At 33.2% G+C, this 17341-nt stretch overlaps 2 protein-coding genes across 4 annotated transcripts in view; one reads left to right on the plus strand and one right to left on the minus strand.

The window, feature by feature from the left end:
* The window catches only part of Teh1 (tipE homolog 1 phospholipid transfer protein), a 174715-nt gene that overhangs the window by 59341 nt on the left and 98033 nt on the right, over positions 1-17341 (plus strand). The gene's annotated exons all lie outside the window — the stretch shown is intronic.
* The window catches only part of cv-c (RhoGTPase activating protein), a 195908-nt gene continuing 184091 nt past the window's right edge, over positions 5525-17341 (minus strand). For all 3 annotated transcript variants that reach the window (XM_072546484.1, XM_072546485.1, XM_072546486.1), the window contains exons 10-13: positions 16546-16854; positions 10488-10792; positions 9753-10366; positions 5525-5788 (exon numbers count right to left, since the gene is read on the minus strand). In XM_072546484.1, coding sequence (XP_072402585.1) covers positions 5674-5788; positions 9753-10366; positions 10488-10792; positions 16546-16854 — 1343 coding nt within the window. In that variant the 3' untranslated portion in view covers positions 5525-5673. The remainder of the gene's footprint in view (positions 5789-9752; positions 10367-10487; positions 10793-16545; positions 16855-17341) is intronic.

A 17341-nucleotide genomic window follows, 5' to 3' on the forward strand; every position in this document is an offset into this window, starting at 1 on the left:
AACGAACATGAAATACCGTTAGAAAAATTCACTGCTAAACAAGTTCATCAGAAAATACAAACACACCTGAACCCGAAAAAGTCATCTGGATTACTGTCAACATTTTTAAAGACCTTTCCAAAAAAGAAATACACAGTACTTAACATAGATATTGAACGCTACTTTCAGAACTGGCTACCTCTATTATATAAAATTGCACAAATGATCGTAATTCTTAAACCTGGCAAGCCTACGGAAGGCAGTACATCTTATATCCACTGCTAATGATGTCAAATGTTTTTGAATGGCTGCTGCTGGATAAATTACAACTAATTATCTCTAATGAAGCTCTAGAATATGAAGGGTAATTGCCAAGGTTAGCAACCTACCAATCGTAAAAATAAATACTGCTCAAAGAAATAATGTACAGCCTCGGAACCGGATAGATATTATGAAGTCAATGGTAAGAATTACTACATGGCACATCAGATCGCTCAACACAAGGGACTAATAAATAACATTTGCATTCTACAGTGGAGTAGCAAAAAAAAAACAGGACCAAAGAAGGTGTAGTCTTACTAATACACCAAAGATACCAAAATCATATTAAAGAGTGTCAATACGTATCGAAAAGGATTGTAACAGTAAAGATCAGAATGGAGAAGGAAGACCTGAACATCATCAGAGTATACAGCCCAGAAAATAACAAGCCTCAAACAACAAAATGACGAATTATAACAAGTAGTAGATCTAGTCAGGGGGAAGATGATAATATTGGGGGATTTTAACTCTCGAATAGACAATCAAGTAATACCCGGAATTAAGCAAAAACATAACGAGAATATTAAAAACGAAAAGGTAGAACTCTAAAAGAGCTACCCGTCACACCCTCTACCTTTTTTCAGTCTCTTGTTAAATTTAAAAGTAATGTTGGTTGCCTATATAATTTTAAAACTAAATTCCCTTTCGAAAACCACTTAATTGCACTCTTGTTGTTTAAACAGCTTTTGTACTTGTCTCACCACGTACTGTTAATATCTCTTAATTTTTACATAAATTTCATACGCTTTTAGATATTATCGTGAGTCATTTTATTAATCCTCTATTGAAGGATTTCAAATAGTACCTAATTAGACGTTCCTAATGGCGTTGGCAAACTAGCCACTTTTCTTTAAATTAGACTCCGTAAGTACCAATTTTTTACATCAAGAACCTTTTGTACACTAAGTTCTTTCTTAAAGTTGTGTATTATTATTTTTTTTATTTAAAAAAGACAAAGTCGTATCCACCCGAAGGTTATTAGCGACATACCTCTAACATTTTTGTAACAATCAATAATTGTAACAATTAATTACCATTTGTAAACAATTAAACATTTGTAACAATTAATTAAATTTAGATTAATTTTAATCAAATTTACGTTAAATTTTGTGTAACATATTTATACAAGTAACGTAATAAATTGCCCAGAACAAAATTTTTATCGAGTAATGCTTTCAGATTATTTGGAAAATTGTATGTAAGAATGTCATTGATTTACATATTTAGGACAGTCTATCAAAAAGTGCTTTATACTTTAAATTAAGGTAAAAAGTTGAAGAATAAATAATTTTGCTGAATAAGGAAGATGTTTTAAAAATATTACCGGGATGTCGTGTGCTTTCCGGCTTATGTTTTTTAATTCGGATAAAGCATTTTATTGTTCTTCAATAGTGAAAGGTAGATCTCATGGATCGTTTAAAATATCATTTGCAAAGAGATAAGTATTTTCTGTTATTATTTTCTTTTCAAGAAATGTACCATTGTAGTCACTTTTTGAAGACATTTCTTTAAAAGTTTCAGCTAAGCTATTTCATGAGGAGAAGTTGAAATCATTTTGTCTACTTTTAATTTAGAAATAATTGGCGTGTATTTCAAACCAGAGATTTTTCTTATTTTTTTCCATACTTCGCTGACAGGAGTTGAGAAGTTTATTTCTGAAACATACTTGGACCAGGAGGACTTCTTAGCTTATTTTATAATAAGCTGTGTCTTAGATTGAAGTGATTTGAACATGATTTTATTTTCAGGTGTTGTATGTCTCTTATATTTATTAAATGCAGTTTTACTTGCTCTGATAGCAGCTCCACCAAGGTACAGGAATCTGATTATTTATTGTTTTTTTGTTTTCCCAACAAATTGCTTAGCAGTACTTATAATAATGCTATTTAAGTTCTTTACGGATTCATCAATGGATTCAGCCATTTTACAGTTCGGCATGGAGTTGTCGATATAATTTTCGAATTTTAACCAATCGGCTGTTTCAGTTTCCATCTGGGTATGAAAACCTCATGAGTCAGAGCCATAGAGTTTTTTTATTACTATAGAATGGTGCTCGCTCCCATACGTGTATTGTAAAACTTTCCAAAACAATCGAGGTGTGAATGCAGGGTCACAAAGACTTATATAAATTGCTAAAGAATTTGCGGTATTAATATTAAATTTAGTGGGAGATCGTCATTAAGAAAATTCAATTGAAAATCTGAAATTATATTTTCAACAATTCTTCCTCTAGCATCTGTATAAGAGGAGCCCCAAATAATATAACTATTAAAATCGCACACGATAATGCGAGGGGATATGGTATTTGACTGAATAAATCTTTTAAATCGTGGTATGTTATTTGGCGACTGGAGGGTAAGTAAACGTTGCAAATAAAATACCTGTTTGATGATTGTATTTCTACAACCACAACTTCCAGATTTACAGTTACTAAAAATTCTTTCGCTGATTTTTTTACTAATGTGGCTACACCACCTGAAGAAAAATTCATATTTGTTATCCTATCTTTGTGAAAACAGTCATCTTGATTGGAGTTATATATTTTTTTGGGGATTCCGATTAGTTTCCTGTATGCATAACATTAGGAGATTGTTTACCAATTAGATGTTGGAGTAAAGCAAGGCGATGGAAAAATCCATCAATATTCCATTGAAGTAAGAGACTTGAATCTTAATGTTGGCTTAATTGAGATGTGTCACTTTCCCAGTCCGATGCCTCATTACTAAGGTAATTATATATTTTTTTCCTTAAGGACGTGAATTTGCGTTTTATGGATCTTTCCTTTAAATAGAGGTAAGCCTGACTGAGCATATCGGACAAGGCTAGTAGGTCTGTGGTATATTCTTGAATCGTGCTTATAGGATCTGTTGATTCATTAGTAGCATGTTAAGTTGGTCAAAGTCAAAGTTTAGAGAGAAAGGTGGAAAGTGATTTCTGTGAAGTTTTTAACAGGTTCAAATAAGAAAGATAATGAGCATTCAGAAGTGCTTTCTAAACTAATTTTAGTTTTTTTAGCTTTTGCTTGCACTTTGGGTGTTGGAAAAATGTTACATAATTTTGAAGATAGATCTGCTTCAGGAAAAATAATTTCATCAAAGCTATGTTTTGTTTGATTAATTATATGACTGTCCTTATTTGACGCATCTAATTTGTACGGTATCTCTGGGACATTAGAAATAGACATATTTGTTCACATTGAGAAGGGTTTGTATCATTGTGTTTTTGCAAAGATATATTTGTTGTACTGGATAACGATGTTTCATTGTTTTGATTGGGGGCTAATTGAGCTAGTAGTTCGGAGCACTGTGAGACAATGTAACTTGGCTTCTTGCAGTTATAGCAAACTAAACTGTATTGAGAGATGAATATTCTATGTGTTGTCAAAAATAAAAGTAAATGACTCTGGTAGTGTTAGACTGTGAGGACTGAGATATATTTGTCTTCGAAAACTAAAAATGTGATTGTATTCCGGCATGGAAGCACTAATTTTTAGGAGTGTCAGAGGGGAGACAGGAATTATGCCGATTTTTTGTAACTCATTGATTAGCAAGTCTTGTGGTATTGTAGGACATATGTTGGAAAACACAAATCGTTCCGCTGGTGTAACTAACCTTCTTGCTTTGACAATTTCACCTTGTATTTCTATTTGGCCATGATTATTCATAAAATCATCCACCATTTGTTTGTTTATTGGATAAATACATACATATGCGATTATTAGATAATCTAGAAGGGAAGATTATATTTTTCGGTTGAATTTTAGTTCCCATTGGGAGAAGGTAGTTTTGAAGTGCAAGAATGCACTTTTTGCCTTTCCGATGCGACATTTAATCTCTTGGATATTGTCCCATGACTCTCATTGATTATAGTTCCCAAGTAGTTGTACTGTGAGACAGGTTCAATTCTCATTTGGTTCACATACAGATTTGCTCCAGTTATGTTTTCCTTACTGATGATCATTAGCTTGGTTTTGCTGGTGTTTATATCCAGTCCATATGTTCTACTTGTTTCCGTTATTTTGTTCATTAAGTTTTGCAGCCCTTCTATGGTATTGGAAAACACTATTGTATTATCTGCATACCGCAGGTTATTGAGCTCGACTCCATTTATTGAGATGCCTTCATCAATATCTTTTAGAGCCTCTTCAAGAATGTGCTCCGAGTACAGATTGAATATTAGTGGTGAAATTATGCACCCCTGTTACAGGTTAGCTATTATTTTTAAGTCTCTTCCGTCAATCTCTGTCCTCTTCAGCAGTTCTATCATTTGTTCATGCCTGACTCTATCGAAAGCCTTTTTGCAGTCAATCAGGCATGCAAAAACATTACAGCTGACATCTCTGCATTTCTGAAACAGTACCTACACTCTAAATAAGGCTTCCCTCGTACCAACGGCGTTCATAAATCCAAACTGATTGGGCGCAATTTGTTCCTCGCATTTCCGGTAAATTCTTTTGTGGATGTTTAAAAACAGCTTCAGCAGATGGCTCATTAGAGTTATGGTCCTATATTCTTTACAAACTTTTGCTCCTGGTTTTTTGGAATGGTACGAACTCCGATTTGACCCACTCTACTGGTATTTTTCCTGCCTTATATATTTTATAAAATATTTCAGTTTAGAGATTAGTAATTGTTATTACCTCACAAACCACATTAGAGAAATCTTTTTCATTATAAAAGACTATTTGTAGTTAACCTGTATGTTCCAACTATTTCTATTACATTTTTGTACATTGAAAATGTCTTTCTTTTTCTGAAGTTCCTCTATTTCAATACATTTACTGTTTTATCATTTCTATTTTCCAATCCCGACTTTCGTTTTAATTTATTTTCTTGTATTATTCGATGTTTTTGCCCATTTTTATCAGTTTCAAGCTTTCGTCAGTTATCCATTATGGTTTCTGTTTATTAACAGTTTTATATTATTGTGATGTTTTCTGAATGATGGTTTTTATCGGATTACAGTGGTCTTCGATATTATGTTTCCTTCCATTTTTGAGAATTTTTCTTCTAGCTTCTGCATAATTTATTGGTTATTATTTTGAGTTGTGTTTAATCTAAAGTCAGTTGTTGATGTTTTATTAATATTACTGAACGATAATCCGCACATTTCCCTTGAATATGAAAGTCTGCAATTATTTTGCTAGTTATTTACTAGCGTCACGATCAAATCATTTTTTAGACAGATTGCTTACTTTTTCAGAAATTATATAAAAAAAACCAAGTAACAATAAGTAGATATTTATTTATCATCTATAAAAATATATAATGTATATAGTTTACTTTGAACTATTATAAATTTTGTTATAAAAATATAAATTGAAATTTTGTCATGTGATGTAAAAATAATAAATTATTTAACAATCTTTGGTATTCATACTTGGCTCTCTGGACCGTTTGTATTTTGGTAAAAAGAGTTTTGTAAATTACTTATGAAGACTGCACAGAGATATCCGTAATTTTTGTGGTACCACTCTGGACTTCTTCCCCTAAAAAAATAGAAATAATTATACAGATGTAAAAAATATAATACAAATATGTAAAATAAGTTTACTTATAAAAATGTGGGTATGTTTCAAATACAAACACGTAAACAATTAAATCAGAAATAGTCCAGACGGGATCAGATCAGTCGAAAAGCAGACCATAATGGACATTTTCTATAGGTGTCTATTTTTTTTGCTGGAATCACTTCAGTATCTACCTTGTATCAATAGTCATGATATTCCCCAGTCGCAAACTTTTGCGTTATTTTTTATTTAACAAAATCTGAAAAAACTGAAAATTTTTGGTTTTTGCGCCCATATTTCGCTTTAATTCGAGAGATATTGTAAAAAAAGAAGGTAAAAGTTTCATTTCTCAATTTTATATAATATTTTACTAGGTAGAAATTGAGAATTTAATGTTGATTGTTTAAAAATAGCAATATCTGGGAAAAAGTACAACACATGAAGTTTTTCCTTTAACCCCTAAGTACTGACATATAAATATTGGAACACAATTACTGACATGTCGTCTGTGAGACTACTCTCAATAAAAACAATTTTTTTGCATGTTTTTTGTGAAATTAAGTTTAATATATATTTTAAACGTCTTATTGTTTCTTGAATACCTAATACCCGACGTATAAAATTTTTTATTTCCATTGGAATATGATTCATGGTTTCCCGTCTTTGGATATGTAGTTCTACTAACTTTTTTCAATTGTTTTAGAAAATTAGATTTTTCCGATATTGTAGACTTGTCTTTGTATGCCTGATGAACTATGTATGCATTGCTGCAAGATATATCCGCAATTCTGAAAAATATTCCCATGGGCCATCATTGAGTACGACGTCTGCAAGTACTTTTGGAACATTTCTCATCTAGTCAGTCGACTCCTCCTTTGGTCGTACTTTAGAACGATACAATTTCTGGCTTGTTTGTTTGCAAATCAGTGTCTTTTACAATGGTGCATTGGGGATATAATAATTATCGCTTTTCCTGCATATGCCATCAATGTCATCTGTTCAGTAAAACCATATAGTGCTTCCTATCTCCCCCTTTCTATTCGGTAGAAACGAAGGTGGAATTTCCTTTTTATTTTTTTCATGGTTCCCAAATAAGTCAAACCATTATTCCTTAAAAGTTGCACTAACTCAATCGATAAAAACCAATTTTGAACCGTTTGACGAGAAAGTCGTAAAGCATATTGAGTTTTCTTCGAAAGTTTTTTTTCATCTTCTGATAATTCACGCCCATTATAGAAATACCCGTTCCTGGCATATGCGAGACACGTCAGTTTGAGACGATATGCGTCGGGTTTGTTCGGCATGAACATTTTAAATTTACATCTGCCCCTAAAACCAACTAGCATCTCATCGACACATACAGTCTGGCCAACTGAATATACGTTTTGTTGACAATTTAATACAAACTTGTTAAATATTTCTGATATTGGAGCAGTTGGATTAGCTTGTTGACGCTGTTTTCGGTCGTTGGGATTATCAAAATGAATACATGCTAACAGCACCGCAAACTGATCTTTAGTCATAACACACGAATACCTCATAATTTGAGTTGAAAACGACAATATAAATTAGCATACCCAAAAATGCTTTCATTTCAATCAAAACCGTGTTACGAATTTCACTTCTATCAGTTCTTTTGTATTCTTCCCGATAACTACAGATCTAAGTGTTGGTCCAGTGAATAATTTGCTGAATCATCTCTCAAAAACAGTAAATTCCAAACATCTAAAGGGGATGCTAACAGAATGGAGAGAAATGCAGTCCTGCAGTTTGGACTGCAGAAGCAGTCCAAAAGGAAAATTTTATAAAAACATAGTTACCGAGCCTCCTAGCTAATCTTGGTTCTCAAGACTGTCGGGAAGTAACCGATTTTTCTCTGTATTGTGCAGATTAAGGTTCAACCCTGTTTTAACTCCGCAGTATAAATATAAAATAAAATTAAGCGATTCTCCTAATTGTCCATGCGGAGAAGAAGGTACAACAGAGCGCATGATATTAGGCTGTTCTAAAATAGGTAATGAAGTAAAAGTATTAAGTGAAGAAATAACCAAAATACCCAAAATCACCAAACCATATAACCTAACCCAATTATTAAGTTCAGAAGATTGTAATATTTATCAAATTTTGTATAAACATATTTTATGTATTAGATTAAGTTTATAGCCTATGTTTTTTTCCCTTCGTGCAAAGCCCTAAGTCTATCCGAGGTCCACCTGTCTCGTCTAAATGCTCTGATCGACCCCTGAGCGTCAAATTGTATCCTAGTCTAATATATCCCAAATTATATAAGATAAAAAGATAAGAAAAAAGACAAAGAAATAAATATCTGTATATATATATATATATATATATATATATATATATATATATATATATATATATTATATATATATATATATATATATATATATATATATATATATATATATATATAAAGAATAAATAAAAAAAAACACACACACAACAAAAGGAAATAATTCAAAACAAGCTGAATATGTTATAAGAGAAATAAAAATCTAAGGTATAATTGTAAAATTAGATATATAGGAAATATTTCTTTGTAAAATTAGAGCAGGACTATGATTGTATAGCAAACGAGAAGAAAGCAAGCGACAGAGGAATGGACAGAGACTCCGAAGCCAATAATGCACAAACACACACACACACACACACACACACACACACACACACACACACACACACACACACACACACACACACACACACACACACACACACAAGGGGATGCATTATTTCCAAGCCCATGAGCAGAATTCGTTAGACCAGGACGTTGTATAACTATATGGTGTTTCAAAGTTCTCTCTCGTGTAGGTACAACTTCTTGTGCTGCCCATTTAAAACGATTTTTGCCGAAAATATTACCTCGATTGGATGAGTCATCTTTCTCAATATTTTCGTCTTTGTCACTCTCTGATATTTCCGATCCTGTATCGTATCGTGCTCACTTTCGATAGCACAATCACATTCTGCATTCTCTATTTCACTTCCACTATTCACATTCTTCATACCATTTCGTAACTGTTTTTTCATAATTATCATCCACAAAATGCACACTCTTTGAGGAATGTGTTTTATTACTCATTTTGACCACTTTTGACTATTACAACGTAACAGTAAACAAATAACCCACGTCTAATAATAGTTACTCTTACACTGATGTATCGTCTGACAGATTACGCTTAACTTTTATTGTCGGATAATTTCGGTTTAGTTCGAGATATGTTTTTAATATTTGACAAATACGTTTGTTTTAATGCTATTTGAGAGCATCGTGACGGAAAACTAACTATTTTATTAATTACGGCAAATATTACAGTTTTAAAACCAGCCGTACTCTGGTAGTCTAAACATAACCTACAGTCTTCTTAAACTTATAATACGACTGAAACTTGTGCTAAATTTCATTAGGATCAGTTTAATAGGTTTTGAGCAGGTTTTACTGCCTAACTGATAAATATACAAGACTGTATAAAGGCAGTAAAAACGTATACTAAAAATCATCTAACAAATAAATAAACCATCTTTAGATAAGATGAAAGATAGTCTGCTATATTTAATGAGAATTACTCACAATTGTCATTAAAAATGCGTTTATTTTAACGTTTTAATTTCCACTTCGGAAACCGTTGTCTTTCCGAAGTGGAAATCAAAACGTTAAAATAAACGTATTTTCAATAAAATTTTTGGCTAATTCCGATTAAATATAGTAGATTACATAGAATTGATTAGAAATCAGAGCCAAGGAAGAAATAAATTAAATTCCGGTCAATCAAAAAATAACAAATGAATCACAATAGAAATAATATCTTTTATAGCGGAATATTGTAAAAAAATATGAAAAATGAATGTAAATATATCTATGAAGATATCTATATCATATTTATGAAGATTTAACTTCAAAGAGAAAAGTATTAGTACTTACATGGTGTCTACTCGGGAAAAGTGAATAACTCTAGATCTTCCAGATCCAGCTGGTTCAATAAGGTACCTAGAAGCCAATACAATGCCACGAAATGTATTTGGTATTTGCACTGTTCCGGGATATTCGACGGAAGTTTCTACTATACTACAAGCATCTTTGGGCAGATCTAACCTCCATGTTCGTATTACACAGTATTCTTCGTTCGGTATGGGTACAACGCTCTTCCTTATATACTGAAATATTTCGGTATGTTTGTCTAACTGTGCTATTATTTTCGCTGAGATCAGATCGGGATCCCAAATGTGACGTTCTCTAAGGATTCTAAACGTAACTTCTGAAGGGGGTGCTTCCATTTCTGCTGAAATTTTCCACAATCTCAATGGTAACCCATCTGCCACTTTTTTGTAGAAAATATACATTTTTGAACTTTGACAAATGGTGGGTATTTGGATCCAACCGCGGGATTTTTCTTTTGTTTCTTTTAGTAAGTTACTCTGGCATTCTCTCAAATATTCTCTCCAGCCTCCTATATCGTCTCCTATGTCAGTAAGTAATTTCGGTTTTATCTCTTTCATCTCACTCGAGTTGCACTGGTTGATAAAATCATGGGGAATCTAAAAATGCAATGAATAGAATTTCTTTAATATCATGTCGTCAGTTATAATCTCAAAAGGTATCTGTTGACTTAATAGCACTTTATACTTCCCAATAATTGAACTAAAAACATGGCATTACCTTAAATAAGTTCTGCAAATGTTTAAAAAAGAACATTAAACATTCCTGTGCGGCCCTGTTTTCTGCCAGTTCTTTTGGATGAGGTGCCCCTGCGAAGTGTTGGTATTGTTTGGCAAACGACGAAAAATGGAACAGTGTAGGCGCCCAGCACATTGCCAAATTGTATTCATTCATTTGGTTTAGCTCTGATTTGCTCGCTATAGTCAACAAGAAGTTTAACAAAGCCTGTAATACTTGGGAGTGTTCTTCGGGTAACAAAAGAAGCGCACATATGACCGATTCCATGCGCAAGAATGGTGGGATATCTAAAAAATATTGGAATATATAATATATCGTAATAAATAATGTATAAATGTTATATTAAAAATGTGCTGAGTGTCTACAAACTGTCTATGAGGACTTGTTGCTATCAACAAGTCCTACGTTGTCATGAAGTTCATTCGGTTTAAAACTTAAACATCTTAGAATATTATCAGCAACAATGTAATTTGTTAAACTCCAAACCAAATCTATAATGGCAAGATACTCGTTTGTTTTCTGTATATATAGGTGCTGGCAATATAATAACAAAATCAGATTTCGAACCCATATGAATATCAGGAACATCTGGAAAGTAAAATGAATTGGAAATTTTCGCACTTCTTCTCAAATATGAAATTTTAAATTTATGAGAGTTTACAATTTCCAAAATTTTGGCTACATAATGGATGTTCTTCTCAAATTTCACTTGCACAATTGAGTATTTTAAAATAGCAGTATTTTCAGCAATAGCGTAAGATTCATCATCTGAAAAGTCTGTCAACTGTAAACTTCCGGATTCCATTTCTGAATCACTTTCACCTGGTTTGGTCTTTTTTCTAGGAGGGTCCTTTTACAGCCTTTTGTGCTTAAAGCTTTACAAATATTTCGTTTCACTTTCTTGACTACTGCTGTTGTGAGGGTTTTTTTACCTTCCGTTTCATTTCTGGTGTACTAGTTAAAATGACACTTTTCCTTCATTTCCGTATACGATTTGAATTTTTTTCTGGGTGTGGCCTTAGGAAAACCCCGTATGTCGAATGGGGTAATAAAAGGATTTTTTGATATCGAAGGTATTTCAAGAGTTGAGTTCGGTTCAGATTTTTGGGTTGTATTAGATGAAGTAGAAGATACAGATGCATTTTATTCGTGATTGGTAGAATCTCTTAGTACAACCATAGCTTTTTGTCCGTCATAGTTTTCAAAATCATCAATCTGTCTGTCAGTAACCGACGATAATAGAAAATCAGTTTCACTAAAAATATGTTTAAAAAAAAGGGTAGATACCTGTAGAAGCCGTTCATAATACTTTCAGGCGTCATTGATTTTGAGTGGGCAATACCAGCACATTCTGCTGTTTGGTACAGTGTCATAGGAACGCCGGGGAAGCCATGAATCAATTGCACTATTGTAATAGTTTTTGAAGAAAAAAAAACTGATTTGTCCCTTATTGCTTGTATGTGGGGATAAGGTTAAAATTATTATGCCATTAGCTATTGCCATTTCTGCTATTTTCCAGAAGACATATGAGATTCGTGATTGTCATATATTAATAAACTTTTCTAGAAGTTTTCTAGTTTTCTTTTCAAGCATAATTATGCTTAATAAAATGATCTAATACTTGCATGAATAGTTCGGCGTTCGTCCATTCACTTGGATTAGTTAGTCCTAATGTTCCTGCGGAGCACCATTTAGCATAATCGTGTTAAACTTTTTATGAGGAAAAGCAATGACCAGAGTAGAAATGTTTCATTTGCTCGAAATATTGCACAGATCGTAGCGAGTAATCCTCTTTCGGCACTTGTGCACTGGTTCAGCTGTTTAACACCTTTTTGTGTCACAACTTTATGTGGTCGTTGGACAGTCGTAGTAGCAGTTTCGTCTAAATTGTATATGCGAATATCTTCAAGAATTGATGGATATTTTACGTATATTTGCTCCAAATTTAAGAAAAATCGGTCAACATTTGGTTTCGTAAATGAAGTAAGCCTTGACAGTGAACATAATTCTGGCCTTCTGAGGCTTAATGATGAATTTATTTTTATAAATGACCTTAACCAATCTTTGTTTGCACATTTGTTGGCCTTCCACGATTCTGGCATAGTGATATTGTTTTTAGCAGCCATTTCATATGCTAATTCGCTGACGTTTAGAGCATTCAACCCAAAAGCCATTTTGCTACAGTTCGTGATATAATCACACATCGACGTCTCATGCTCTGGGTTAAATACTAATCTCTCAGCATAATTTGGCTCCATTTTTGCATTTAGATCATTTTTTTTCTTTTAGAACATATCGTCTTAATATGCTAAAATTTACGCCAAACATATCTGCCGCAACGCGAAATGCAGTTCCATTTTTTTTAACCTCTGTGACTGCTGCGGCCATTTGTTCACTCGTAAATTTGGCTCTTGATCTTTCTTTCTTCCTCGTTACTATGGTACACCTGCAATATAATGTCAATGGTATAAAATAATTCAGCATGGTACACAATGAAACATGTGTCATCGTGTACCACCACTATATGTTTCAATCTGTACCACCACAGATTTAAAGTTTCAGTTGGATATAAACGTAAAACCCGGCAATTATTGGCAACGATATTTATAGGTATCAACACTTTATTTAAAAAATCTAAACAACGTAAATGGACATGGATCAGCCCAGACAAGAAAATTAAGAACGAAATAGACTACATACTCTCCAAAAACAAAAACATATGCACCGACGTGACAGTACTAAACAAATTCTATACCGGGAGTGACCATAGATTGGTTACAGAGAATATTAAAATACATACGAGAGTAGAACGAAACAAACTTATTAAACGAGAACGATACCCAACCACCGATGTCCTGTTTCAAAAACAAACGGAATGCCAAAAAGAGCTAAGCACAAGACTAAAATCAATAGAGACACTGAAACAAATGGATATAAACGGACTAGCCAATAAAATAAAAGTAACTGTAACAACATCGGTTAAGAAAATATGCTCAAACACGAAAACAGCCAAAACATCCAAACTCCAACCTAATAGAATTAAACTACTCCAAGAAAGACGAAACAGAACAAATCGAACTTCGGACAGCTTCAAAAGTATAAACAAAAACAATCTAATAAAAGATATAATACAAGATAACTGCAATATGAAAGTACTGAAAGCAAAAAACTCAAGCGGCATAACAAAAATCATAGAAATAAAAAATGAGAAAAACGTCACCGTCCGAGACAGAAAGTCCCGGAGAGGATAAAATTACAGCTGAAATGTTGAAAATTGGTGGCAGAAAAATGGAACAGGTATTAAATATTTTATTTAATAAAGTAATTGATGAAGGAAAGATACCTCAAGAATGGTACAACTCCGAAGTCATTCTACTATTCAAGAAAGGAGACAAAGCAAACATCGAGAATTACCGACCAATATCCTTGCTATTACATCTGTATAAATTACTAACTAAAATTATAACCAACCGCCTTTTAGTATCATAGACAACTTGCACACCGTAAGAACACTGATAGAAAAATGCACCGAGTATAATGTTCCAATTCATATGGCTTTCGTCGATTTCTATAAAGCATTCGATTCCATCGAATTATGTTCAGTGCTTGAATCTCTAGAAAATGCACATATAGATTCAAGATACCCTAATATCATTAAAAGGCACATTTGAACGAAAAATCCTTAGACACATATATAAGGGGGTAAAGGAAAATGACATATGGCGCAGAAGATATAACTTTGAACTGTACACAGCATACAACGAACCCGAGATCATAACATCCATAAAGATCGGACGTCTGCGCTGGATGGGCCATGTTGAACGAATGTTGGAGACTGAAACACCAAAACATATTATGAGACAAACACCAGTAGGAAGAAGGTCAAAGGGAAGACCCAAACTTAGATACATGGAACAAGTGGAGCAAGATCTGAAAACACTTAAGATTACCAACTGGAAAAACAAAGCAAGGAACAGAACAGAATGGCGGAAAATCCTAGAACAAGCCAGGACCCAGAAAGGGTTGTCGAGCTACTGATGATGATGAATATCATTAAAAACATATATGAAAATACCACCATGCAGATAAAGCTGGACGAAAGCACAAAAACTAATCCCATAAGACTACAACGGGGAGTAAGACAAGGAGACACCATCTCTCCCAAACTATTTACCCTTGCCCTAGAAGACATTTTTAAGAAACCAGAATGGAACAACAAGGGTATCAACGTCGACGGATCATACTTCAACCACTTGAGATTCGCAGATGACATAGTTTTAATAGCCGATAATATCCAAGAACTAAATGATATGTTACAACAATTAAATGCAGTTTCAGGAGCGGTAGGCTTAAAAATGAACTACAGTAAAACAAAAATACTGAGCCGAGACTAGACAAATATAACAATACAAAATCATACCATAGAAAATGTTGAACATTATGTATATCTAGGTCATGTCATCAAACTAGGAAAACCAAATCAAGATGCTGAAATTAAAAGAAGAACACAACTGACATGGGGCACTTTCGGCAAACTAGCATATATCTTGAAAAACACCTCCATTCCTGTAAACTTAAAGAAAAAGGTGTATAACATATGCATACTACCAGTTTGTACCTACGGTTTGGAGGCAGTAGCCCTTACGAAAAAATCTGCAAAAAAATTAGAAACAACACAAAGAGTAATGGAATGAATCATGCTTGGAATATCACTGAGAGACAAGATTAGAAACACCGAGATAAGACGTAGAATGAAGATTAGGGATATTGTGGAAGAAATTACAAAAATGAAATGGCGCTGGGCAGGTCACGTAGCCCGATATAATGACAACAGGTTAACACGGAGAATTCTAGAATGGAGACCAAGGACAACAACAAGAAGCATGGGAAGACCTCAAAAAAGATGGGTAGATGACATAAGAGCAGTGGCAGGCAAACAGTGGATTAGATTGGCGGAAGATAGAGAAATATGGAAGCAATTGGGAGAGACCTACATTCAGGAGTGGATGGAAAACGGTTGACAAAGAAGAAGAAGAAGATATTTATAGGTTAAAAGATATTCATTACAAGTATTATAACGACATATATACGAAAACTAAAACTATTTATTTATAGGCAACATACTTTTTTATAAACGCTCCAGTTTTTAAATCTGAGGCACAAAGAACAATAAAACACGTCGTATAATGTCTACTACTCCGTATATCAAAACAAACTACTGTCGGCGGACGCAATGTATTATGGAGTATCCGTTGCAGCACTAGTGGCAATGTGGCGGCAAATTTGATGTAGTTAATAACAGTGTTTTGTGTACTATGTGTCAATGTGTACCACTCTCCCCTACAAGTAACTCGCTTCACGTCTAGAAGTCCATCAAGACATTTTTTTAGAGACAAACAATACTGGACCACAGATAAGTTTGGATAAACAAAGGGAACAAATATTTGAAATTATCATTTGTGATCACCTTTATTTTAAATAAATATAGTTAGGTTATGGTGGTTAAAATATATTTACGTGTAGTGATAAAGCTCTTATACCAAGTGGTTTGAGGAATAACTCATTATAAATTGGTGTGCCTTGTACGGTTTGTGAAGAAGTAATGATTCCACTTACTTTCCAGATGGATAGCTGATTTCTTTTTAAAATTGTAATGACATCTAACATATTATTTAAGAAATATGACCATCAAGAACCTGTTGTACCACTAAAATCTTACCTAAGTAGTCTACATATTCATTATCTTTGACTCTATTATGAGCCTTAAGGTGAATGAATTTTGCACTGAAGCCAATGTATACTAAATGATTTAACTGATTCTTGTTTTAACAAATTTTAACGTTTCAAGTACATATAAGTAAAGTATAGTAATAATTTTGCTCTTATGAAAAGTAGTAGAAAAAGAGCGGTTCGAGAAGTATTTTCTAAAAAAAAGGAAAAGAAAAAGTTTTGATATTTCAACTTGATAACACAACAAAGAAGTAACTTGCACATACTTTTTAGACGTAATATAAAAGAGTAATATAAAACTTTTACTTACACTGAAATATTAAAACGAAGGTTTCGGATAATTTACCAGTCAGAAGGATTTCAGGTAACTCTCTAAAGTACAGCTTCAACATGTCGGCTACATCGTAACACTGTTGGTCACTGTAGTTAATTAATGAATTTGTTTCTATTTTGTTCCGTAACATTTGGATCCGGGATTTAACACCCGATTTCCTAAATATCCCTACCTGATCCGAGGCGTTTTCTTGAAGCCAGAGCATGGCTTCTTCTATTTCACAAGGTAAAAATTTTCCAGATCTTTGAAATATTATAGCCAATGGTACTCCAAAAACGTTTTTATCTAAAAATAAAAAAAGAATTTAATACTTATTAAAAGAAGAAAATTTAAGTAACTTTGATGTACTATGGTAGAGATATATATCTAAAATTTAATCTAGTAAAAAATCGAAGGAAATAGTCCTCACATACAAGTGAATTTTTTTCTTAAAATGGGATAGTTTGCAGAGGTTGCTATATACCATAGTTAAAAAACTTTTACTTCCAAAGTAATTGGTATATTTGTTAAAAAACATAAAAAATTGAAACATCCAGATGGATTTAAATTGTTCAAAACGCTTTCGATCAGACCAGCATCAGTGAAAACTTGACTACTTGCTTACTAATCCACCACAAAACAGTAGAATTGTTAAATTTACATTTTAAAGATTGAAAAAATTATAGTTATTGCGACACAATGTCGATGTTAATGGATTGGATTTATCTAAAAGTGAACATATCGACCCTTACTACAAACGGAACCCATGTGTGACTCTGACAGTAGTCACCAG

This window comes from Diabrotica undecimpunctata, chromosome 10 (genome assembly GCF_040954645.1).
Source record: "Diabrotica undecimpunctata isolate CICGRU chromosome 10, icDiaUnde3, whole genome shotgun sequence".
In the NCBI taxonomy this organism is placed as follows: domain Eukaryota; kingdom Metazoa; phylum Arthropoda; class Insecta; order Coleoptera; family Chrysomelidae; genus Diabrotica; species Diabrotica undecimpunctata.